General features: G+C 42.4%; 2 protein-coding genes across 7 annotated transcripts; both read left to right on the top strand.

The window, feature by feature from the left end:
* The first annotated feature begins 66 nt into the window (after positions 1 to 66).
* YIPF1 (Yip1 domain family member 1) lies at positions 67 to 7,605 on the top strand. 6 transcript variants are annotated; one of them, XM_031050887.2, is made up of 9 exons: positions 67 to 305; positions 954 to 1,114; positions 2,460 to 2,540; positions 2,650 to 2,737; positions 2,855 to 2,971; positions 4,029 to 4,195; positions 4,799 to 4,981; positions 6,267 to 6,361; positions 7,349 to 7,605. In XM_031050887.2, exons 1-8 carry the CDS (start codon positions 269 to 271, stop codon positions 6,354 to 6,356), a joined length of 924 nt encoding a protein of 307 aa, XP_030906747.1. In that variant the 5' UTR covers positions 67 to 268; the 3' UTR covers positions 6,357 to 6,361; positions 7,349 to 7,605. The 6 variants fall into 6 exon arrangements, with proteins under 6 accessions (XP_030906747.1, XP_030906745.1, XP_030906749.1 ...); XM_031050885.2 differs by having other exon boundaries at positions 7,379 to 7,605; XM_031050889.2 differs by having other exon boundaries at positions 984 to 1,114; positions 7,379 to 7,605.
* Positions 7,606 to 8,069: 464 nt separating this feature from the next.
* Positions 8,070 to 26,257, top strand: NDC1 (NDC1 transmembrane nucleoporin). Its single transcript, XM_005151143.3, has 18 exons — positions 8,070 to 8,200; positions 8,274 to 8,394; positions 9,627 to 9,728; positions 10,066 to 10,240; positions 10,719 to 10,857; positions 12,183 to 12,291; positions 13,749 to 13,800; positions 14,478 to 14,610; positions 17,164 to 17,256; positions 18,508 to 18,589; positions 19,427 to 19,582; positions 21,473 to 21,727; positions 21,848 to 21,966; positions 22,197 to 22,247; positions 22,797 to 22,860; positions 23,997 to 24,097; positions 24,997 to 25,157; positions 25,994 to 26,257. Exons 1-18 carry the CDS (start codon positions 8,153 to 8,155, stop codon positions 26,055 to 26,057), a joined length of 2,025 nt encoding a protein of 674 aa, XP_005151200.3. The 5' UTR covers positions 8,070 to 8,152; the 3' UTR covers positions 26,058 to 26,257.

Genomic DNA, 26,257 nt, shown 5'->3' on the forward strand with positions numbered 1-26,257 from the left:
GTTTCCTTGGAGCCGGAGGGGCGGGGGGAAGAGGGGAGCACCGCGGCTGCTGATTGGTTGCCCCTTTAAGACGGAGGAGCGGCCGCCTCTGGGAGCGGTTGTGGTGCGGGCCCGGAGCTGCGGCCCTGTCCCCGGTGCTGCCCCGGTGCGGGCAGAGGGGCGGTGCTGACGGCCTGGGGTCCGTGTGCCCAGCGGCACTACCGCTGCCGCTGTCCGTCCTTCCGGAGGGTGGAGGCCGCGGGGACCTGTTCCTCCAGCCGGCGGGGGAATGGCGGCTGTGGATGATCTCAAGTTCCAAGGTACAGGTTTGAGCGCTGGGTTTGGGGCCCGGCTGACGGGGCCGTTAGAGGCGGGGAAGCGTTTCTGAACGTTCTCTGTGTAAAAACGGAGCTTGGCAGGTGGTGTCGGGAGTATGTCCAGCTCCTGAGAGGAGATGGTGCGGTGGGGAGCTGAAAACCGTGACCGGGGTTGGCCAGAACCCGGTGTGCTGGGGGGTGGAAGCTGCAAACAGGCAGAGGGCTCTGTAGTTTGGAACGGACCATAGGTCCTGACCTGTGTACTCTTTGATAAGTAAATGTAGGTCTGAAATAAGTCATTTTTGGAGAAGATTAAAATGAACCATTTCTACAGTATCTTTAGGAAGGAGCTTTCCCTTTGCCATTGCAGAGACCTGCAGGCCCTTGGGCTGGGGCTAGCCTCAGGAAGGAGAAGCTTTGGATTATCATGGTGCAGATTAGCAGGAAGTACTCCCTCATGCTTTATTAACCAAGTAAATGCTCAGCTTGATCCCTGTCAGTTTGGGCTGTAAAGACACAGGTTGTATTTGATAGGCTTCAGCTATTGATGGATCTCTTCTTGGGCCATATACGGATCTTAATGTAGTTTCTTGAACCAAGAGAACAGAAGCAGTGGTAGCTTGATCATTGCCTGTCTCGTAATGTACTTATTTGCAGAATTTGACGATGCAGCTAATTTGCTTGCAGCAAATCCTGATGCCACCACAATAAGCATCGATGAGCCAGAAATCCCCAAGAACCAGCACAGCCGCCTGCAGGAGCCCAGGAGAGAAGAGGATGATGAGTTACTGGGGACTGATGACTCCGATAAAACAGAGGTGATGCTCTTACACGTGCAGTGCCTCCATTGGCCCATCTACAGAGCGTGCTGACAGCACTGAGACTTTTCTAGATGGCACCAGGGCATCGTGCTGGGTGACTGAACACTGCTTCGCTTCTTCTCCCTTGCAGGTTACTTTCTCAGTAGGAGAATTGGCAGAAGCAGATGTGTGTTGGCTCTTCAGCTGATGCTGTTTGCAGGCCAGGAAATAGTACTGCAGTGGTGGTGATTTAAATTGAGCTGATATGCTAGGAGATGAGCACAGCAGCAGCTGAAAATAAGTGATAAGACAATGCAGAATGGCTTTAAAGTGAAAGAGAGTAGATTTAGGTTAGATATAAGGAAGAAGTTCTTTGCTGTGAGATACTGGCACAGGTCGCCCAGAGAAGCTGCGGCTGCCCCATCCCTGGCAGTGTTCAAGGCCAGGTTGGACACAGGGGCTTGGAGCAAGCTGCTCCAGTGGAAGGTGTCCCTGCCTGTGGCAGGGGTTGGAACTGGATGAGTTTTAAGGTCCCTTCCAACCCAGACCAGCCTGGGATTCTATGATCTATGAAAGCCCAGCAGTGTACTTACTCCTGTTGGTTTTGCTGTGGGCTTGGTGACTCTGGCAGGAGAACAGAAAACTTTCTGAAACAGCCAGGGGTTGTTAGAAGGGTTCAGCTGATGCAGCCATTGACAACAGCGAGGGAACTTGTGATGCTGATGAAGGTGTTTGTTTTGATGTGGCAAAAGGAACCCCAAGCCACTGTCCTTGCAGGGAGATAAGAGTCCAGCTGCTGCTAACATAGACAGGAGAGTGGGAAAGAGAAAATGTTAAATAATTCATAGTAAGAGCCACCCTGTTAAGTTTGGTTTTTTTTTCTGGGTACAGAAATCATAGAAGCATGGAATCACAGAGTAGTTGGGGTTGGAAAGGACCTTAAGATCATCCAGTTCCAACCCCCCTGCCATGGGCAGGGACACCTCACACTAAACCATGTCACCCAAGGCTTTATCCAACCTGGCTTTGAACACCGCCACGGATGGAGCATCCACAACTTCTCTGGGCAACCCATTCCAGTACCTCACCACCCTCACAGTAAAGAGCTTCTTCCTTATATCCAATCTAAACTTCCCATGTTTAAATTTTAACCCATTACCCCTTGTCCTGTCACTATAGTCCTGAATGAAGAGTCCCTCCCTAGCATCCTTATAGGCCCCCTTCAGGCACTGTAAGGCTGCTATTGTTTAAATGAACATATATATAAAAAATATATAAATATATAAATTATAACTATAAAAATAGATAAATATATAAATTGCATGCTTGCCTCATTTTCTGTGTTGCCTTTCCCACAATGCAGCTGCTTGCAGGACAGAAGAAAAGTGCACCTTTCTGGACGTTTGAGTACTACCAGACATTCTTCGATGTGGACACATACCAGGTGAATACACTCCAGAGGGGAACTGTTGTCTGAACTGTGCTTTATCCAGACACTGAGGTTTTTCTTCCTGTTTGCCTTTTCAGTCAGGCAAATCTGTTTATTTTCACAGGTCCTGGACAGAATCAAGGGTTCAGTTTTCCCAGTACCAGGGAAGAACTTTGTAAGGCTGTACATCCGCAGCAATCCCGACCTTTATGGTAGGTGTGAGGGGTGAGAATTTATCTTTTGTGATAAATGGTATGAGTTTGTATTTCATGCTAACCTTAAAACAGAGAGGGCAGAGGAGTTATTGAACTTGTTGGTTTCCTTTTGAGGTCCCTTTTGGATATGTGCCACGCTCGTCTTTACCATTGCTGTTAGTGGCAATCTCTCAAACTTCTTCATCCATCTGGGCAAACCAACGTACCACTACGTGCCCCAGTTCAGAAAAGGTTTGTAAGCACTTGATACAGTCCTGTGTTTGTGGGTTTGATTATTTAGTTTGGGTTTTCTTTGATCGATTGCGGGTTTTTTTCCAATGGGCTAATGAAGTTATACAAAAACCAGGTCACAACTTTGATTTAGCAGTCTTGTGATTGATCACTCTTTCTAAATCTTGAGAGATGTGTAATGAGTCCTTACAGTGGGCTGTAACTGGCAGAACACCAGCCCTCCAGAGCATAAAGTAGTTGTAGGGTTTTAGTAGAGCAAGCAGGAGTAATTCGGGCAGTTACTTTTCTAGCCTTGGTGAATGCCCCCTTGTGCAGGGAGTGAAAGCCCAACAGTCCCCACTGTGGTGCTTTGTAGGTATCTTTCTCCAAGAAGCCTGCAGGCCTCAGACAGAAAATGACTAAATTAAGCACCACCCATATCATCTCTCAAGGGCTGGAAGTTGTTACCTTCTGCCACACTCAGAAATAAGCAGGAGTTCCTCAACTGATACATGCCCTGGGGAGCTCAAAGGGAGGAGGCAGCTGTCTATAGTGTCTTTGTAGTGTGGAGGAGGCTGCTGTCCCTGCAGAAGCACGTGGCTTCTGGTTGTTTCCAAAATCCACTGCATACTTGGAAGAACGCTGCCTCTTGGGAATCCAGTTGCTTGGATCTGTTCAGATTTAACACTCGTGTCTCTGTTCTCTTTGAATTTTGCAGCATGCCTGCATTCTGTTCTCATTTTTCAGTAGCTATTAGTAGCTGAATTCCTATTTCTAAGTTTCTTTTCTCTGTAGCTCTTCCTTTCACACTGAACCCAATAGCATTTTGGACACGGGGTGTAGTAAAAAACCTGACAATGTCAAGTGAATACTTTGAGCCTTTACTTTTAAACTAACTTGAAGAGCTGGCAAATTAGTAGGTGTAATCTGGATATAAATACAAAGTCCTCAGTTTATTAATAATTCAAACTTTATAATTTGAAAGTAACTTCAAAAGTAGCTTTCTCGTTTCAGGCTAAATGCTTTGATTCTGGCTGGTATTCTAAGTCAAACATTAAACTTTTTGTTGTATTTCCAGTGTCCATAGCAGCAACAGCCATTTATGCATATGCTTGGCTTGTTCCCCTTGCTCTCTGGGGGTTCCTGATGTGGAGGAACAGTAAAGTCATGAACATAGTTTCCTACTCTTTCCTGGAGATAGTGTGTGTGTACGGCTACTCCCTCTTCGTTTATATTCCCACAGCGGTACGTATGGCCTGAAGAGTGCACCTCTGTTACCTGCCCTGCAAAGAGATCCTGGTTTAGAAAGTTTGCTATTTCTTATAATGTTATTCATATTAACCAAAATCTTGGGGCCTAGGCAAATAATTTGCTCCTTTTGTTTGTCTACAATAAAGCGTATGGAAGCTTGTATAGTGTAAAGATGTCTTCGGGGTCCTGGAAAAGGCCAGGACAGGTCATTTTCCTAGAGGCAGCACACCCAAGCAAGGGTACTGCTGGTGAGCCTGGCAGGCAGCCTGAGCTAGCTTCAGGAATCAGGATGTTTGTGTCCTCAGTTACAGTCATTGTGCAGGATGGCAATGCTTATGGCTCCAAGGACAAGTTTCCCTGGCAGGGGACCATCCTGGGCCACTCTGGCAAGGAGCAGGTCCTGGAGGGAGTGCCATAACTCGGGTAACACACTCCTGTCATGTCCAGGAGCTGCAGTTTTGTTTTCCTCAAGTAACAATCAGATAAGGCATGAGTTAATTTGCACACAAATTGGCTGGAAGTGCTTAAATGTCACAGAATGATACATCAAATATGTGAATCCCCATTTCCTAACAATCATTTTCCTCCCTCTTGCAGATTTTATGGATCATTCCACAAAAAGTGGTGCGCTGGGTGCTGATGATATTCTCCCTGTGCCTCTCTGGCTCTGTTTTGGTGATGACCTTCTGGCCTGCTGTCCGAGATGACAACCGCAGGATTGCTCTGGCAACCGTGGGGACTGTGGTTCTGCTCCATGCCCTGCTGGCTGTCGGCTGCTTGGTATGACACTGCCTTCCCTTTCCTCTAACCTGGTATTTCCTGGGGCTGCTGACACGTTATGGTGCAGGGAAGGAGGAGTTGGCTGCTCGCTGGAAAATCTTCCTTCATAAAGAAAGAAACACAACTTCTGAAAAAACTCCAGAGTAAAAGTTCCATTTATTTTAAATAAGGAAAAACTGATGTCAGTCTGTTACTGCCACTGTTGAAGTCAAAGTGCATAATGAATTATAGAATCAGAGAATATATTGAGTTGGAAGGGACCCATAAGGATGGAGTCCAACCCCACAGAATCACTTGCAGAATAGTCTTAAATTTACGTGGAATTTGGCACAGTATCAGCAAAGCATTAATCTTTACAGTATCCAGTTGCAGTTTATTCCAGTGAATACCATGCTTAGTCCTTTAAAATTATTAAATGTTCAGTATAAAGTGTGTGCTTCGAGTTTTATATATGAAAATATAAACCTGCTAGAACTTAGTAAAGTATCAGCATTATGAAAACAGAAGACCCTAATGCTATTGAAATATATAATGATGAGTACTTGAATTATTTGTTGTTTCCTCATTGCAGTAGGCAGAAGGCATCATCCAGGCTTCAGTTCAGTTCCATCCCAGATTCTGGAGTAGATAGATCGGGTTCCCTGCAGCTCAATGTGCAGGGGAGCAAAGGCAAAACACAGCTTTAGTGTTAGCAGGTAGCAGCTGACTTTTTACAATGGCAGGTAGTGACAGGACAAGGGGAAATGGCTTTTAGAGCAGATATAAGGCAGTTCTTCCCTGTGAGGGTGCTGAGGCGCTGGCACAGGGTGCCCAGAGAAGCTGTGACTGCCCCATCCCTGGCAGTGTTCAAGGCCAGGTTGGACACGGGCTTGGAGCAAGCTGCTCCAGTGGAAGATGTCCCTGCCTGTGGCAGGGGTTGGAACTGGATGAGCTTTAATGTCCCTTCCAACACAAACCAGTCCGGGATTCACTGGGGCTCCTGTTGCAGGAGGCTGCCTGAAGCTTCATTGATTAAAACAGCAAACAGTCAAATATATGCTATCAGTCCTTTCCAGTACAGGTCTTTCTCAAGGGCCTTTGCTGCTAATTGTTATATTTTAAAGTCCTGTTCAGAGCACCATTATAGTTGACCATTTCTAATCTGCTAAAACCAGAAAAGATCTGAATTTGCCATTTCAGTGCTGTGTTTGTACCTTGTGAAAGTGGGTATGGAAAGGAAGAGCTGGGATGAGACAGAACTGTTTGTTTCCCCCTAAACAGTCTTTCTGTCCTCTGTATAACACAGGCGTACTTTTTTGATGCCCCTGAACTGGATTTCCCTGCACCTATCATCCCTGCTCACAATGGAACAACAGTAATAACAAAGAGCCTGTAAATAAGGTAAATAACCCAACCTAAACTTTCTTCTGTCATCATCACAGCTATCTTGAAATTCCTCCCCATTACTGCAGTTGAGCGGAAAAGGGTTTAACAGCCCACTGTTGCCCAATATATCTAAAAACACCATTTATGACCTTTTTTTGGGTTACAAGTTTTAAGTTTATACAGTTTTACAGTTTATAGCCATAAAACTGTAAAAGACTGATGACCCAAGACATGTTATCTTTCTTTTCTTTTAGGTTTACTCTTGGTGAAGAAACACACATTAAAGAATCAGTCCCATAGGTCCTTTCAAAGATGTTGTTTGGGTTTTTTTTCCCCTTAATCCCATATAAAAGCCCAAAAGTGTTTGTACTGCACAAGTAAAACTTAAGCAATAAACTATTCCTATTTTCCTTTCCTTTAATGTTAAAAGTAAATTGTATCTTTTCCCCCTCAATGTTTGTGATGTGTTTCAGAGCAGCAGCTCTGTGTTTGGGGGATATCTGTGTATTTCTGAGCAGAGCCATCCCTGTGGATCGCATTCCTCGTGTGGAATAGTTTGAGGTTTTGCTTCCTGGTAGCCGGGAGTGCTGCCAGCGGCAGACAAGGCTTGAATTCTGTTGGAGAGCTGAGATGTGGAACAAGCCCACGAAAAGGCTGACAGACATGCATGCAGAGGCCAGGCTGCTGCAAGTACAGCAGCCACGTGTGTGTGTATGTGAAACAGGAGTATTTACGGTCTAGAAGCTCTGGATTAAGTAGTAACAGAAAATAGATCCAGTTAAATACGCCAAACAAAAATGGTCATAGAAAATCACCAGCTGTGACTCAGCCTAATCATGCAGATCAGTTTTAGCTTTCCTCCTGCAAAACCAGTTTCTCATCCCAGGTGCCTATTGAAGATTCAGTATGAATTTCAGCATTTAGATAGAAATAGGTGCCTCATAGTGTCCCCTGATGCCTGTGAGGAGCTGTAATATTCATGCAGTTATTTGTCTCTTTCAGATCACAACACCCATTTTTCCATCTGTACAGCAACTTTAGGTTACTTTTCCACTGAAGCCCATGGGAAGTGCTGTAAGAACGGATGTTTTTCTATGAGAGGACAGTGGTATCCCATGGATATGAGGAAGGCATCTTCATGTGTGCTGGACACTGGTTCCGTGAAGAGAGTGAACTGTTGATCCTAATCCTTTACACTACTTTGTCTTTTAAATCCTGCCTACAGTCCCCACCTCTCTGAATAAAGTGTCTGAAGGTGATTTGGGTCTCAGTGTGTGTGCATGAAACACCCAACACCCCCCTAACGCTGCGGGGAGGGTGTGGAGGTGGAAGGGAGGCGAATCCTTTGAGGCTGCCCTTGTGCCACCACCGAGGCTGTGCTGCACCCCTAAACCGGTTCCCTCCGTGTCTCTGATGCTTTCCCTGCCCTCAGCCGCGCTATCCCTCAGCTCAGCCCAGCCCAGCTCAGCCCAGCCCAGCAGTGCTGACGGGCTCCCATAGGCCCAGGGCAGCCTGGTTCCCCTGGCGGCGGCCGGGGCCGTGTCGGTGCCCGGTTATAACCGAGCCTCCCTCAGGCCTCCATGCGCACCCACGGCCCCGCCCCTCCCTGCCGGGACCTGTATTCTTATAGGCCAGCCGAGCTGTCACTTCCGCCCAGGGGGCGGAGAAAGCGGGTCTGCGCTCCTCCCATTGGCTGCTCCCCGCTAGTCCTCCCGGCGTGCGACGGAAGTGGCGTGCACCGGCGGGGGTGGCCGTTGAACGGCGGAGACTTTGAACGGCGGCGGGGCTGGCGGCCGGGCCGCGGCCATGGAGCCCTGGGCAGGAGCGGGCCGGCAGCGAGCGCTGCTCCGACAGGTGAGGGAGGGCCCTGAGACTGCGGCCCCACGGCCCCCGGTCCCCGCGGCCCCTCACGCTGTCCTTCCCGCAGGTGCTGGGCTGGAGGGTAGCGGCTGCCGTCGCCTGGTCCGTGCTGCTGCTGCCCGTCTGCACCGCGGCCTTCGTCGTGCTCAGCGGCCTCGACCCCTTCCACCCGGTGCGCTGGATCTCGAGTAGGTGTTCCGCTCCGGTGTGCTTGTGGCTCTTCCCTGTCCGTGGTTTTGGGCTCGGGCTCAGATAAGGGAAGCTGCCTGCGGTGTGTGTAACGGTCCCGCCTTGTGAGGTTCTGATTGAAATGTAATTTTCTGAATCACAAGTGAAATTCCTGACCTAGCAGCTCTGCATGGTGAGGCTGCGCACATGGAAAATGGGGATATCACAGAACCATAGAACGGGTTGGAAGGGACCTTAAAGCTCATCCAGCTCCAAACCCCTGCCACAGGAAGGGACACCTTCCACTAGAGCAGGGTGCTCCAAGCCCCTGTGTCCATCCTGGCCTTGAACACTGCCAGGGATGGGGCAGCCTCAGCTTCTCTGGGCACCCTGTGCCAGTGCCTCAGCACCCTCACAGGGAAGAGCTTCTCACTAGTAATGTCTAATATCTAATTTAATAGCTAATCTCCTTCTCCTCTCCCTAATCTCAAGTCAGTTTAAAGCCATTCCCCTTGTCCTGTCACTACATGCCCTGTTAAAAAGCCCTTCTCCAGGTTTCCTGCAGCCCCTTTAGGCACTGGAGCTGCTCTAAGGTCTCCCCTTCAGGAGCCTTCTCTTCTCCGGGCTGCCCCAGCCCAGCTCTCTCAGCCTGGCTCCAGAGCAGAGCTGCCCCAGCCCTCACAGCATCTCCATGGCCTCCTCTGGACTTGCTCCAACAGTTCCACATCCCTCTGTTGCTGTTGCCCCAGAGCTGGACACAGGACTGCCGGGGGGGGGGGGGGGGGGGGGGGGGGTGTTGACTCAGGAGAGCAGAGGGAGAGAATCTCTTCCCTCAACTTCTTTAGGTGGAAACTTGGTACCTGCGATCATTTAACTGCTCAGAGAGACTTAACTTCTGTTCTTTACAAATACCAAAAGCCCCAAAGAAACAATTAGAAGGTATTTACTGTGCAAGGAACTTCTTACCTTTCAAGTGTCACTGTATGGTTGCAGGTTTTATTAAGTGAAGGGAGGCTGTGTTAGTTGAGCCATAGTTTAAGTAACTTTAAAAGATTTTCAGTATGCTTTTATGCAGGAATATTTGCAGCTGGGCAGGTCTGTTAGGAGATTATAGTCTATTAACGTTACTCCCCTTCATGCACTTACTGGACTATTCCTAACTGCGCAAATGTTCTTTTCTGTTGCTCCTTGTGTCACTGTTGCGTTACTGCAATCTCACACACAATAATGGCTTTCTTTTTGTGTATTTTAGATTCTTTCAATGATTTATCTACTTCCTACATCATCTTTTGTATCCTCCTTATGTCTGTGGTGATTCTAGTAGTAAGCATCTTCAACGCTGAGTTTTACGCTGGTGAGTTATGTAAATTGCTGAGATGTCTGTAATACCCAAATGAATAGGGTAATTATTTAAAGAGATTTGTATTTATGTTTGATGTACTTAGCATTGGTAAATTTCCTTTTAAATTAATATAGACAATATACAAAGCTTATTTGTAAGTAAATCATCCCAGATTCCTGCTTACCTCATGGCTGAGACCCTCTTAGCTGAGCTGCTTCATTGTTTTCTTTATCATTTAGGCTGATTCCAGCTGTGGAAAGTGCTTTGGTGATGATAGTGTTTTTCTTGTCTTTTAATGAAGTGTTTTATTAGTAACAACTGCAAATTCACTTTTGGCTTTTATCCACAGTTGTGCCATCAATACCATGCTCTCGAATAGCACTGATAGGAAAAATTATTCACCCTCAGCAAGTTATCCATTCTGTTGTTCATGCTGTCATGGGAATGTTGGTTGCTTGGTGTGCTGCAGTGATGACAAAAGGGAAGTTCCAGTTTCTTGCTGTGCCCTGCACACCTTCAGAAAGGTAATTATTTGTGTGTCTGTATTAAAAAATTATATAAAGAACTTTTGTTGTAAAATGTATTTACTGCTGGCTTCTTCCAAACAAAACCCTAGAATCTGAGTACTGTCAAAAATAAGCAGTTATATGTTGATATCCTTTAGATAAAGGGTAGAAAATACTCTCCTACGTAAATGTTACAATACACAGAGAAATAACTGGACTAGAAAAAATTGCCAGGATTCTTAATGCAAAGTTGAATGATGACAAGTTGCTTGAATTTAAGACTTGGTCCTCTGGACTTTGTGAATATTGGAAGTATCTGCATGCATAAATTAGGTGGTGAAATTCCTGCTTTAGGAAAAACTTACTGAGATATCATCTTATGTACTGATCAGGAAAGTAAAATCCAATAATTTCTGATTAGGATTTCCTAAGATTAGAAAGACTTGTGTGTGTTTGTTTTCTAACCTCAGAATTAGTTCTAAGTTTTCTCTTTTAGCATAGAGGATGCTGCTCCTCAGATGTGCCTAAATGAGTATCACCTCTTTTTTCTGCTTTCTGGAGCTTTCATGGGATACAGTTACAGCCTTTTGTATCTTATTAACAACATGAATTATTTGGCATTTCCAATCATACAGGTAAGATATTTAAGTGCCTTTGCAGAAAGATGGCTATGTAAAACAGTAATCAAAAAAGCCTTGATTACTTATGTTTTGGGTATGGTAGTAGCAGCTGTTTGTTGGCCTGCTTTCACTAGTAGGTAAAGAGTATGCTCAGCTTTAAATGCTGATAGTGTTCGTCTTCCTCCTTGTTGCTCAACTCCTTTCATATCAACACAGAAATCTGGAGTGCTGAGCACATAAAGTTTGCATCCCTCCAATGCATGTTAAAAGCTGGCTGAGGTAGGCCACTGCAGAAGGTGAGCTACAGGAAAGAGACAGTATATACAAACTGAATATTAACTTCTGGAATTGACCACAATTCACCTAAAAGCTGAAAAGCCTGAGAGTAAAAAGCCATAAGTGATGCTGTCAGTTGTAACTGTGTAGCAGCTCACTTAAAGTCTAAATAGCACATTAAATCTTGCTTAAAGCTTAACATCCAGAGCTGTTCATGCCTGTAGCACTGTGGAAACTGCAATTCTATGCATCCCTTTGGATACCAATGCAAAGTGGTGAGGAGTGGCTTCTGAAACATCATCCTAAAGATATCTCTTCTGTTGCTGTAGCCTTACAGCAGCCAATAGGTTCACATGATTCCCAGACTCCAAAAGTCCAACCATTTTGGCAAAGGGTGTCTTTAAATGGGGTTGGTTGTATTAGTGGAAAGCATTCAAGTCACCACCATTCAGGTTATCAGCAAAGCAAGCACCATTTTGGCAATGCTGTAACTATAATATTTTTTAAAATTTTATCATTGAAATATATGTATTTTTTTTAATGTAACTTAACCAAGTAAAATAAAATTAAACCACATTGGTTTCATTTCCATGTAGCGTTAGATGGGTTGCTTTAGTTGTTTGGAAAGACACAGAATTTATATGGTGTAGGTGTTTTTAGTGCCTGGAGGATTATTGACTTTCTAACTCATCCTTGTCTGACTTTTCCCTATATTTTAATGGATCATTTATAATCTAACTGGTATCTAATAAAATCAACAAAAAGATATGTTTAATCTATGATAGACAGCATCCTTCTAGTTTGTTCATCTGCATATAGAGTCAATTTACCGTCATTCATTTTCATACTGGAGCAGGTAGGAAAAGGAATGAGAAGCAGTGATGATGATAAAATGGCAGAGATTGGGAGAAGAAACAGTAGGTGTAACACTTGGAATTCCATTAAACTAATCTGTTAAATTCATCTAGGCTTCAGGTTTTCAAGTACCTTGTGCTTTTTTTTACTAATTTCATTAATTTGTCAGGAATGCAGATTACTAAATTATTTTGTGTTTGGTTTTTTAGCAATACAAGTACTTGCGTTTCAGAAGATCCTTACCCCTCCTCATTAGACACAGTTGTGTGGAGTCACTATATTTTGTTAGAAACTTCTGTGCCACATATTACTTTTTTGGTAAGTGTTCCTGCAATTCTCTTATTTATCTATTTTGAATACTTCTATATTTAATCCATCAGGCTTGTTATACTATTGTTTCAGCCTTCCAGGTAACTTGCTGAAGGCACATTGGCTTGTTTAAGTAAATAGAGATCTCACATCTCTCTAAAACAGTAGGAAAGTGATGGGGTTTGTACAACAGTGTTTGTAGGATGTCAATTCTTGCAGCCTCACTGAAGCTTGTTTAGCACGTGAAAATTGTCTCCTCTTCAAAGAGATTAACACCATCTATAAGAATTTATTGTCTAGCTGATCACATTATAATAAGATGATGTTATTCTAAAGAGACGAGAGTGGGGAACAGTAGTTTTATAACGTGAAGTCTGTCAGTGTACCAAAAGATAAGCTGTCATCTCTGGTCATCTCTTCTGAGCAGGACATCTTGTTGCAGGCAGCTGTGAAATAACTTTCATGTAAGAGAAGCTACCAAATAGTAATCAGATGGTGGTTGACAAATGTGCATTTTAAAACCCGATGCTTGGGCTGCTGTTTACATGCAAGTCCTGATGTGTCCTAACAAGATTATAACTCTGAAAACACAGTGCAATTCAAAAACCCCAAGTTTTGGCCTGTAATTTATATTTCATTTTTGCTAGAAATATTCCCAAGTTATTTTTTAACATGGATAAACATCTCCGTGCTTTGGGCTGTTCCTTCCATGGCCTGGTATTGGAAATGTAGCGTCACAGAGCTGCAGCTGACAGACCAGCAATGGGCATGACTTCACTATTTGTAATGTTACTATATTTCATAATTTTAAAAGTAAAAATTAGCAGTTTGGCTTTATTCTCAAGTGCCTTTTTTGTTATTCAGAGGAAGCTGGGGAGACAAAGGCTGCCTCCCATAGGACAATGAAGTTTGCTCTTTAAGACTACAGTAAAAACCAATCTGTGCTGGTGAAGAGGATTGCACAGGACTTCCTAAAAATCAGGAATTTTTAATGGCTGTAATTATCCTCCTAAATGATGTAAAAATATGCTAGAATTATTTCCACTTTCTTTACATTAGGGGATAAATTAGAAGTATGGTGATTGTATATCAGTTTACATTAAGTCTTTAAAAGCACTTTGCTGCTGCCTTAGCTGTAGTGAGAATTAATATTAAATTACTATTAACCTTCTGTTTTTGGTGAGGGAACACAAGTAACTCAGTGCTGAGAAACCAGCAATAAAAGATAAGGTCTGCAGCTCTCAGTGTGTAGTTGCTGGCCTAAGGCCTTTTTTTCATTCTCTTATTTCTATTTCTCAGGAAACACCCTAACCAAAAAAATCCCAAAGGCAGATTGTTTCCTGGTACACAAGTGTTACAAGACCAGTTTCTTGTCTGTATCTGTGCATGCTTTTGTCTTCTCTGTGGCCTTTTCTGTGTGTTTTGCAGTGTCATATTTGTTTCAGTGCTTCTCTTTGATCCCCTAGGTTACATCCCAAAGGTATGGATAAGTACCACGATGGATCTTCATATAGACAGGTAGGTAGTACATTGTGCTGAAAACCTGGGGGAGAATATTGCTTACAGCCCCTTTGAAGAAGTCCAGCTCAGCAACTGCCTCGCTGTGTAACAGGACTCTGTTCCTTCTCTCCCCACAGAGAGCATGGGCAGCATTAGGTACTGCTGAAATTAATCCAAAAGGAACCAACAGCCCCTTGTAGAAACCATAAAATCATCATAGAATCCTAGAATGGATTGGTTTGGATTAGAAAGGACCTTAAAATCATCCAGTTCCACCCCCCTGCTGTGGGCAGGGATGCCCCACCCTAGACTATGTTGCATAAGCCCTGTTCAACCTGGCATTAAGAAATGCTCTCTCCTACATATCTAAGTCTCTAAAGCATTAGACTCATTTGTCCAAATTGCACATATATATGTTATTTGTTTTAAAATAGGGAAGCTAGAGTCTTAGTACCTGAGTTGACTAAACTGTAATTGTTATTTAATGTTTCTTTTCCTTAATTTCACAGTATTTTCTTAACTCCATCTCATCACAGGTACAGATGTCTCAGTATCTCAGACAACTTCAAGAAACTGTTGTTGCCAAAAAAGTAATGCAACTTCTATTCTTGCAGTTGTTGCTACTGTAACAGCTTAATATCGACATCTTCCTCAATAGAAATAACTTATCTCCTTGCTGTTTTGTTTTTCTGCAGTAAATTGCATCCTCTGGACACTCTGACTGGCTTGTTGAATATCTCCTTGTTTTACCATACCTGGTTATGTGGCGTGTTTCTTCTGATTACCTGGTACATTGCATGGTTACTCTTCAAAATCTATGTTACGGAGGTTAGTACCTAGTGACTGCTAAAAGTGCAACATCAGTGTTTCTCAGATAATGCTTTCTTTTCAAAAGGAGTTTTACTATAGTTATTATGAATTCTTGAGTTTTCAAAGCATGTACTACAGGTAATAGCTGATAGCTGAAGAGCTGAGAGAGATTTGGGTATTGGCTTTCCCTTTCACTCCTTATAGCAAGACAAGGCTGTGCTGCTTACAACATTAATGCGTTGTTATTGTCACCTTCTCTTCTTGCTCCTCTACTTCTGTTTCTATGTTCCCCTTCTCCTGTTCGTATTTGCTGCTAAATCAGTGCAGATGCTGTGGGGCCACCCAAGCAAAAAACCACTTTGTGCTTCATGGAGTCTGCACCATGTTCTCTGTCCTCTTTTCGTGTCAAGACAAATGGGCCAGTGCCAGGCCCGTATGTGTTGGGCAGAGCTCACTAGCTTGGTTTCTGTGTGTGTATCCATGCAGTGATGTTTTATTTGAGCGTGACACAGATGTAGGTTACATGGGAAGATGATATCCCGAAACTGCATAGCTCTGAATCCAGTTTTACAATAGGAAAGAGAACAAAATTATATCTGTTTTCCGGGAGCTAAGCTCTGGAAATCTCAAATTTAAGCACACAGTTCTCCAAAGCAGAGATGTGTTAATCTAATTCAGGCTATGGGATTGAAATAGTCTTCAAGCGATCCTGGGAATTAAGACACTTGTGCTTTTTCATTCAGTCATAAAGTTACAAATTAATATGGCTAAAAAAAGACCATTTAAATATATAATGAATCGTATTGGAGTAAATGTGTGACTGTGATTGAAGAGGGGGGGGGGGTGGGGAATAAATCTTGCCAACAAAGAATTGGAGATTTGATCTTTTTTGACAAATCCAGATATTTCGTTATAAGAATACAGAGGGGGAAAACATTCACCTAACTTGATTTTAATTTTTAAACATTCCTAGACTACAGATTAGTAGGAAAATAAAGTGAAGTGTAAATCCTAGAGCAAGATATTGGTGCAAAGCACTCTTATGGAACGAAATGACACACTGCTTGTTGGAATGTTAGCATTAATTCAAAAGGTCTGCTTGTTGTGACTGCATAGAGCAAAGATTAGCAACGGGTCAAGCATAACTGGTGTAATGATGTGTCAGAATCAGTAGACGGCTCCAAAACCAGCTCTGAGGTGTGAACATCCTCTTTCAAAGGGCAGTAGCTGAAAAACCAGTGAACACTGCGTGTCAATGTCTGTTAATTATTGTATTGCTTATAAAACTCTGAAAGACAAAAGAAACATCCAGCTGTGAAGGTATAAAATAGGTTTTGCCCTTTTGACTGTTGAACAAAGGATTGCTCTATCCACATAATGATTTTTTTAATGAGCTAAAAAACCTCCTAATCTGATTGTAAATATGTGCATACATAGTCCCCATGAAGTCACTTTATTAACACTTCGAAAGCAATTGCTATCTTAGTTTTCAATTTCACAGGCTGGAAACAGAGGAGAATAAAGCTAGGATACATGTAATGAGTGCAGTAATGCAAAACTGACCCCTAGTCTGTGCTCAAATTGATCCATGTTAAATAGCATTAAATAGATGCAATGTTTGATGGAATGTTTGATACAATGTAAGCACTGCTATTTACATTGTAAATGTTGTAGCTACAAGACAAATTCCATTAAAACACAGAATAAAATAAAAATAAGAATTCCTTAGTTTATCAGTGAAAGAGTTCAAAAAAATTAATTTATTTTATTATTTGGTGAACGAACCCTTAATATTTGACCAGAGTGGTTACACTGTTAAAGATAGACAGTACTGCTTTGACTTCAGTCTTGTTCCTGAATATGGCTTCACTGTTTTTTCCTGGGAAGCCTTAAAATGGCTTTGGCTAGAAGGGACCTTAAAGCTCATCCAGTTCCAACCCCTGCCATGGGTCTGGACACCTTCCACTGAAGCAGCTTGCTCCAAGCGCCTGTGTCCAGCCTGGCCTTGAACACTGCCAGGGATGGGGCAGCCACAGCTTCTCTGGGCATCCTGTGCCAGCGCCTCAGCACCCTCACAGGGAAGAGCTTCTGCCTAAGAGCTCAGCTCAGTCTCCTCCCTGGCAGGTTAAAGCCATTCCCCTTGTCCTGTCCCTACAGGCCCTTGTACAAAGCTCCTCTCCAGGTGTCCTGGAGCCCCTTTAGGCACTGGAAACTGCTCAAAGGCCTCCCCAGGGCCTTCTCTTCTCCAGGCTCCATAATCCCTGCTCTAACAAGCTCTACCTGAGTTAGAAGAATTTCTTTTCACATTGATATGATGCCCCTAGCTATAATTTATTTGTGTACATGGAAGGAATTTGAAGATACCTGTTTTTTTCCTAAGGTTTCTCAATTTTAAATGTAAGGAGTAATTTTGTTTTTTATCTTTGAAATTTCAGGCTAGTTTATAGTCAGTTGAAGCTTTTATGTGCTTTTGTAATACGTCATCTGACAAGTAAGAGCTTGGGTATGGTCCGTCATAAGGTTTTCTTCTGTTTTGCTCTGTATAACACAACTTCTAATATTTCTGTTTAGACACATCATTTTCCTGTCCAGCCAACTTTTGCTGAGGAGACAGACCAGTGCCTGCCTAAAATCTTAAACAGCAATCCTCCCCTCATTATAAAGGTAACTGAATTCCCACCATGTTCCCAGCGAGGTGTGGGCTGAGAGGTTGTTTCTCCAAGTGTGTGATCAGATCTTCCAGGTCCCAGTTATTTTAACTGGGGAGCTAGGGAGGAAGTGATGCTTAATGATGAAAATCGGTTTAGCAGTGACATCTGCTGGTGTTCACCACACTCTTACTCCAAGCTAAGGACAGACTAATGTAGTTAGAGGCAAGATCTGTCTGCAACAGAAGTGTATTCATGTGTACTGATGTAAAACAGACAGGTTAGTGACATTCAGGCTTCTTTAAACTCTTTCAGGTTGTCATATAAGCAGGTGTTCTGTCAAACCTTTGTACACTCAACACTTTGCCCCTGCTACTTACATTTGAGCTCTTACATGGATGTTCTCACATGACATTAGATATTTCCATATTTATGCTGGAATTTGTGTTTCTTTCTTTAAGAAGAAGATATTGAAAAGCTACTTAAAACGTGTGAGCAAGGAAGAGTAAATTTGGTCTGACTATGGTAATCATTGATGGGATTCATAGTTTCTAATATTTAGAAATTGGAGACTTCAAAAAGTATTATGTAAATAAAGATGAATATATTTTTCTGCACATTCAAAATCCACATTTACTGATTTTACAGATCTCTAATACTGGAGATGGATGAGGCTGCAATCCATTTGAATCCCTTTGTTAAGCTTTGCTGCATTATCAAGGATGGGTGGGGAAGAGTCAAGCGTAGCACAGTTAAAGGGAGAGGATGTCTAATTTATAACCTCAGCAGTTACTAAATTGTCCAGTTTATAATTGGGTTTTACATAGTGTGAGTTATCCGGTTATTTTTGGTTTGCCACATTAATAACTTCATCACATGAAAAAGCAGTGTTAGGTCTGGTACGTACTGCACACTGCACAGTGGGCTCTAGCTTGCGAGATCAGTTCTTTCTTTAGACCTTTTTGTGTCTTAGGTTCTTGCTGTCTGAGTTGCTAACTGTTAAGATAAATATCAGTATCAGTACAAAACAACGTATCAGTAAAGTTATCTGAAGCTCTGGCTAGCTCAGGAGCTCCATCCAGAGTGGTTCTGGGGGAATGTGTGCAGTCATTTACCTCCTTTCTTTTTCTGTTACGTGGCTGATTTTATTCTGTGTGAACTCACTCTTTGTTAGGGATCACTATTGTATGGATACCTACCTTTTGGGGCTTTTTTAAGGGAATGCATTGGACTTTGCGTGCACTAAAACACTTTCCTTTCTTTGTAGTTTTTAGCCTTACAAGACTTGATGTTACTTTCCCAGTATTCCCCCGTTCGACGACAAGAAGTCTTTAGCCTTAGTCAGCCAGGTAATTGCAAAATTACTGATGATCCTTTTTCTTTCTTGTAGCAGTGTTAGTCAAATGCTTTTGCAAGTTATTAACACTTACATAAGCCAAGAGACTTCATCCCTATGGTGCCTTTTCCAAAAGGACACTTAATAATCTAAATTCATATTGTTTCATCTCCAAAACTCGACAAATGCTGCTGCTTGTTATTTGATCTAAATGACAGCTATGAGGAAATGCAGGTCTTAGGGTATTGACACCACCAGTCCCATAGTCCAAACTGAATAATCTGACAGATGTATATGAAAGTGTAACATTGAGATATGAGGTAAAATCAAGCACGAATAGTGAGTCACCACTGGAGCTGTGAAAGCAAACATTGGTTGTAATTTTAGTCAGTACGTCAGCCTCTTGCTATATATAAAGATATACAAAGAGAAGGTCAATGAAAACTGCTTAGAAGCCTTCAGGAACTTTTTGTTCCACCTTATCAGGAATTCTAGTGTTTGCACTACTTCAGAACTGTTTACCATCACCATTGATACTACTTGGTTCATTTTAGTTGTGATTTTAAATCTAATGGGCAGAACTTCCTGTTTTCTGCTTGCTTAGCAAGTTTCACTGAAGTCTTTTTGGAGTTATCTGTTGGCAGAAGGATAGAATCTTTCCATGTCTTCATCTTCCCCTCAGTATAAATAAGCTATCACAGCGAAAATGCCCTGTGTGTTCTTAGAAGTGGACCAGTACTATAACTCTGAAGCTTATACTGAGAGCACACAGGCACTGTCAGAACAGTCACAAGGATGAGCGTGTGGGTTAAACACTCCTGCTGCGTTTCCTTTTGTTGCATGCTGCTAGGTGGGCACCCGCACAACTGGGCTGCAATATCAAGAGAGTGTTTGAATCTTCTGAGTGATCTGACCCAGAGGCTGATCACACAGCAGGAAGCTGCAGCAGCAAATGGGAGAGCAAAGCTGCCAGCAGGAGAGCTGAAAATACCTCCACAGACTCCAGGTATGTGAGGAAACACTCATAACAGTTCATAAAGCAGGAAAGTATCAATGGATTGCATAGGCACATTAGTCTCAATTAAGTTGTATGGGGAAAATGAGGCATGGGGTTTTCTGCAAATAAACGCAGACAGAGTCTCTTCCCCTAGTTGAATTTAAGGTATTTTTGTTGAAATAATCTAAAATAACTGGAAAACTTGGAAAGATCATCTTTACTCAGTTTACTTTGCATGGGGTTATGTTCAGTACAGTGTTTTTTCCACACTTGCATGAATTAAGAAAGTCTAATTATTCCTGATTTGGTAACTTAGTACAAGGAGAAGTTAAGTCTTGCCAAGAGATGCTCTGTAATTTGCATAGCTGCTCTTATGATTAGTTTAAGATGGTAAAATTGGTCTTTGTTTTGTTGTTGTAGGGACTTTGAATATAGAATCATAGAATTGAGTAGGTCAAAAAAAACCCATTAATAATCACAATCAAGTCAAATTGTTAATTCAGCACTGCCAAGTCCACCACTAAACCATGCTATCAGGTGCCACATCTGCATATCTTTTAAATACCTCCAGAGACCTTGACTCCACTTCCCTGGGCACCCTGTTCAATGCTTGACAATCCTTCAGGGAAGAGATTGTTCCTAATCTCCAGTCTAAGCCTCCCCTGCACAGCTTGAGGCCATTTCCTCTTATCTTATCACTTCTTAATTGGGAGAAGAGACAGACCTCCCCACCTCGCTCCATCTTCCTTTCAGGTAGCTGTAGGGAGCAATAAGGACTCCCCTGAGCCTCCTTATCTCCAGGTTAAACAGCCCCATTCCCCTTAGCTGTTCCACATCACCCTTGTGCTCCAGGCCCTTCACCAGCTCCATTGCCCTTCTCTGGCCCTGCTCCAGCACCTCGATGTCCCTCTTGTAGTGAGGGGCACAGAACTGAACATGGGATTTGAAGTGCAGCCTCACCAGTGCTCAGTACAGAGGGACAGTGACTGCACTGGCCCTGCTGGCAGCACTGTTTCTGATGCCATTGGCCTTGGCCAGCTGGGCTGACTTTCCTGCCAAGCAGCAAAAGCTTGCCGTTCTTTCCCCAGCCTGTAGTGTTGCCTGGTGTGATAGTGGCCCAAGTACAGGACCCAGCACTGAGCCGTGATGAACCTCATGCAATTGGCCCTTGCCCATGGATCCAGCCTGTCCAGATCCCTCTATGGAGCCTTCCTACCCTCCAGCAGATCAGCACTCCCACAGACAAGCATATGTTTATGTGATTCACTAATATCACTGTTGTATAAGGAAAGCTGGCCTGATTCTTGGACCCTGCAAGTATTCCAGGTGCTTTACATGCCAGACATGGGCATCATTCCTGGCAGCAGAGCAATGTTGGCATGAGAGGTGCTACTAATTGAATCCCTCAGCAGTTAGTGCCTAGGATATGGGTGCCCTGGGAACAGCAGGGGACTGTTGGCATGTCAGAGGTGAATTTCTCCTAGTGCTGCTGTTCCTTGGATTTTGAGATGATCTGATTTTTCTTACAAACCGAGCAGAATCAGAAAGGATTGCCGTTCTTAATCCTAAAAGCACACTTTATAGCTACAGTGTGCCTTTATTTAGGATATATATAGATATATAACAGGGTGTAGTAATGTTGGCTAGCAAAAGTAGAAAAATAAATAGATCCATAAGAATCCTTTTCATCACCTGCTGTTCTTAAACTGCTGAACTTCTAAAACACTTTGTACTCATGCTGATGTGTACTTGTTTGCAGGACCACAATGGTAACAATGTTCTTTAATAAAGGCACTGATGATAGAGAAGTTGTTGAAATAGTAATCAATAGCAAACCCATCTCTTATTTCATCTGCACCAGCCTGTTTTGTCTTCATGCAGTGTGTTCTTTGTTGTCAGGAGCTGTTGCGACAGAAGGCACGTCTTTCCAGGCACAGAGATCGAATATCATTCCCAGAGCTTCCATGTCTTCAATGGTTAAATCACCCCTAATGTCTTTAAAGGCATCACCGGGGTCTGATGTTAGTTCACCTTTCAGCTCACCTGCTTTAAATGGCAAGATGGGAATTCTGGATGTAAAGTCTCCTTGGTATGGATCAGCCCAAAGTCCTTATGTTAGGAGGAGGGGCCCAAAGCTGTGGACGTCAGTTACAGGTAGATGCTGTTTTTATCCTTGTAGTCAGGAGTGTAGTAGCTGTGTCAATAGAGATCTGTATCTTGAGGATTAAAGTGACAGCAGCCAGTTTTTCTGAAGATATTGTATTTCTTCTGTAGATCTGCACATGAATGGTTCCCACCACGAATCCTTCCCAGAGCTCTCTGCTACAAAAGCTGGCCATGAGGCAGTACAGCCAAGATTTATTTACACATGGCTTCAGAACAAGCAAGAACAGGTAAAGTAAAATTGCTATACAGATGGGTTACAGCCAGTGCAGCTTAGGTGTTCTCTCCTCTGGAAGAACTTTCAGGGCTTTTTGAATGAATACTTCCTTCTCCAGTTACTTACATAAGAAAAATGCCCCCCCCCCCCCCAGTCCCTTTATACTGTGTGAAGATAGTAGGGCCAATTGTACATACCTTAAATAAATACAGAGGATATTTTTAATCTTTTGTTTCTTTTCAGATAAAAATCTTCTTGTCAAAACGAGCGCTGATAATGTATTTCTTCAGCAAGGTAATCATGATTGTAGGGTTTGTGACTGTGCAGCAGGGACTAGAAATGCATGAGCATATGGGTTCTGTGGTGGCACTACATTTTGCATACAGTAACAGTTCTAAACCCTTTTAATCTAAGGTTTTCTGCTTTCTGTGTGTTACGTAGCAGGATTATATTTTAACTGCATAAAAGAGAAGAATAATACTCCTTTAAACTTATCTGATAAACTGCTTTTTTACTTAAGGCATCACATAATAGTAAAACACAACTAATGGTAAAGTGACATGCTTTCTAGTTCACTTTAAAATTCAGCTAACTGATTTTTGTTAGGTCATTGTACCAAATAAATTCTTTATGGTTTTCCTTTGAGGAAAGTCCTGTCCCAGAATAATTTTAGTTTCTTAAAAGGTCAGATTTCTTTGGGAATCCCCTGAGAGGTGTTAGTTTTGGAGGTCTTTTCTGAGGGGAGGGATGTGACCCTATCAAATGTGTAATACCTTAATTGAAACCTGCAATTTTGGTGATACTGTTTCTCAGTGCATTCAGAATGCTTTGATTTCTTCTCAGCACCCAGAAGCCTCCATCCAAGCTGTCTTCTCTGATGCCCAAATGCACATCTGGGCTTTGGAAGGTAAGCTGTTCCTATTCCCAGGGAATCCACTCTGTATTGGCTTATGGAACTACAAAAACTAAAAGGATCTGATTCCAGGTTTTGGGGGCTCCAGGCTTAAAAATGTAATAGAAGAAAAATCTGTAAATCTACTTGACAAAAACCCAGCTGCAGTATAGGAATAAAGGTCTAATTCACTTGTTAGTTTTGAGATCCCACGTGAGATCTTAGTTTATGTTCTATAGAGGTTTGGTAGAGATTCCTAAACTTGTTGCTTCTCTCTCATGTGAACCCATGCATCACTTTTACATGTTTTTTCCAGCAACAGATTTATGATGTCTTTTACAACAGCTTTTCTGACTAAAAGCTCTGAGTTCTCCTGTTAGTCATGGAGAGTTGAGGGAGGGAGGCACTCAGGTAGCAGTAACTTAAGTAAATGGAAAGGATGGTCTGCAGAGAATTAAAAGAACAGTGACAGTATGTGGTTGCACTATGAGATTTTGTTGTTTGTTTCCAAGTCCAGAGCAAATGCTGGTATTGATAGACTTTCTTGTTATATTTGACTGTGCAAAAGTTGATGCTTTTCCCATGTTACATGTTTTATGGGCAGATACACTGTTCTATGTCAGACTGAAGGTGATGAGTTAGGACGTACAGAGTCAGGAGATGGGAATCACACGTGCAAGTTGGGAGAAAAGCAGAAGATAGCATTGGTATCCTAACTAAGGGCATTTTTTTTTTAATATGAGAAGGGATTTAAAGCTAAATCAAGGGTTCCCTCAGGGTAACAGAGAGTTCTCCTCATACAAGCTGAACAAAGAAAGTGAAGTGATCTGGAACTGTTTGTTTGTGGCTAGAACAATTGTGAAATAGTTGATATCATGTACAGCTCTGATCAGAGCAGTGGAAAGAGGGAGCCAATGCTTTTTAAAATGTATTTAATATATAATCCCTTTTGCCTTATCAACCTCAACCTCTCTTAAAGTAGTGACTGGTTTAGTCCTGAAGCAAGCCAAAGCTGAGGCAGCTGTTGTCTGGCTGCAGCCAGTCCTGAAGAATTCCACCACACTGATGGAGTCTTCAGGCAAACCTGTGATCTTTGTCAGTGCTTCAGAAGTTGAGGATTCAGTAATGATACCAAACTTCTCTTTTTAAAGGTTTGTCTCATTTGGTAGCAGCTTCCTTTACTGAGGACCAATTTGGAGTTGTTCAAACTACGCTGCCAGCTATCCTGAATACCTTACTGACTCTTCAGGAGGTAAAAACTGTTACCTTTTCCTTACTGCAGAATGAGTTTAGGAGAAAAGGAGTCGAGTTCATTCTGTTTTTTTACCTTGCTGACCAGTTCTAACATTCAAATTGTTACCAGTGTAACTTCTGCCGTTAATCCAAACCAAACAGCTGGTTGCCATTCTGTGTATTGTGAATCAGCTGAATTAAAACCTTGGTAGTTTTTCAAAATGCCAAATTAGAAAGTATGCTTTTAATGGAATGTTTCTTAAATTTAACTGAGCTATGTGCTCAGTTAGACTTTATTTCAGGGGTGCAGCAATTATGATGCTATATCCAATGCACAGTTAGGATTTAATCTTTAATTTGCTGTACACAATTCCTTGTGCAGCGTGGAGACATTGCAAATCACAGGAGATAAGATCTGTGTGGTGTTTCTCTGCTAATGCTAGGACATTACTCTCAAATTACTGATGTGTGTGTAATGTGTATTTAAAAGAAGTAATCCAGATTTGTTTCCAAGGCTACATGTTTCCTATTGACATAATCATTTTACACTGCCTTAATCAAGATTCTTGGAAAGAATTTAGAGGTTATTAATGTTCTTCAATGTAAGTCATCTATTCCAAGAACCAGGGGGAAGAAGAAAAAGCCAGTAACCTTGTTTGTCAAAGAAGCAGGTAATAATACAGGACAGAATTGTATTTGTGCTGCAGAGAATCGTGTTTCACAGAACTTGGTTCAATGCTCATGTTGATGGCCAGGAAATGCAAGGTCAAGCTCAGTCTCCAATCCATTTCTGTGTGCCTTGATGGAGTTTCTGAACTTGTACTTTCTTTTTGCTTTGTTTGACATAAACATGTTGCTAGTTACATTATGAAATGATTGAACAGATGAAACAAGTTCATCTATGTGTCTCTCAATCAGGTTGTAGACAGACACTTCAAACTGCCTCATGTTTCTAGCAAGCCCCCCAGGGTGTCAGGAAGCCTGGTGGATACCTCCTATAAAACTCTACGGTTTGCTCTTAGAGCATCTCTGAAAACAGCCCTGTACCGGATAACTACTGTCTTTGGAGAGCACTTGAAGTAAGAACTCTTTCATGATTGCTTGCTTACTGTATTTAGTTTTAATTAATGTAACCTGTGAAAAGGGAAGTTTGGGCAAAAATCCCCTCTGCTCGTTACTCTAACATGGTATTTTAGGTTCGTTTGGTTTTCTTATTTGTGGAACCTTAAATTCTTGTGTAGGTATTAGGTCCCCTTTAGAAACTTATTATTCATAGCTTCCTGAGCAATTTTTGTTAGTGACTTTTCATGGATTCTTAGAAGCAGTCCAAAAATACCACTTATTTACTAAATCTTAGCTGTTGGAAAGAAAGCAAAGCTACGTGTGACAATTGTCCTTTAGGGAGAAAATCCTGTGCAGAATCCAAATAATCAAATTCCCTTGCTGCTTGATTGTCTGATCTGATGGCCCTTGCTCAGCTGCAGCAGGCAGACTTTCATATTTGGCCTCTGAATATGTGGGGCAAAAATCCCTGCATCCCTGTAGGGAGGAAATGTCACTCAGTTTGCAAGTGCTGATACACAGAGAGATCATTTGCAGAGATTCTTTCTTACCTAAATCATTTGTGCGAGTTGAGCAATTGCTTCTGTGTGTTTAAAGGTAAGGAAACACTTGGGACTGGGGAAACTCTTGGGACTAAAGAATAGTAGTAGTGGTGGAAGCTGTTGAGAATTGAGTTTTAAGGGTTAATTTACTCTGTCTTGGAATGTAGGCTTCTTATGCAGCTGGGTTTTCTAGAATGGAGCTTCAGTGTTACTGTTGATTTCAATGTATGCTCAATTTTGGCATGAGGCTTTATTTTTGTGGTGTATTGCATTGAATGTAAAATCTTACGTGCTGCATTTGTTTGTTTTAGTGCAGTGCAAGTGTCTACAGAACATAAGAAAAGGCTTCAGCTATTCTTGGAATACAAAGAATAAATAAGATTTTGATGCTGCTACATTGGGGTTTTTTCCAACACGGGGTAAGAAGGAATTGGGACTAATGAGCCTTGTTATCCTGGCATTGTGGAAAAATGTATGGAAGTACAAGTCACTGGACAAAACTCTTCCAACTGTAGAAGAGCTCTCCCAGGTTTGAATCATATTTTGTGTAATAAAACTTTTTTTTTTTAAATTCA

The sequence above is a fragment of the Melopsittacus undulatus genome, chromosome 6, assembly GCF_012275295.1.
Source record: "Melopsittacus undulatus isolate bMelUnd1 chromosome 6, bMelUnd1.mat.Z, whole genome shotgun sequence".
NCBI lineage: Eukaryota > Metazoa > Chordata > Aves > Psittaciformes > Psittaculidae > Melopsittacus > Melopsittacus undulatus.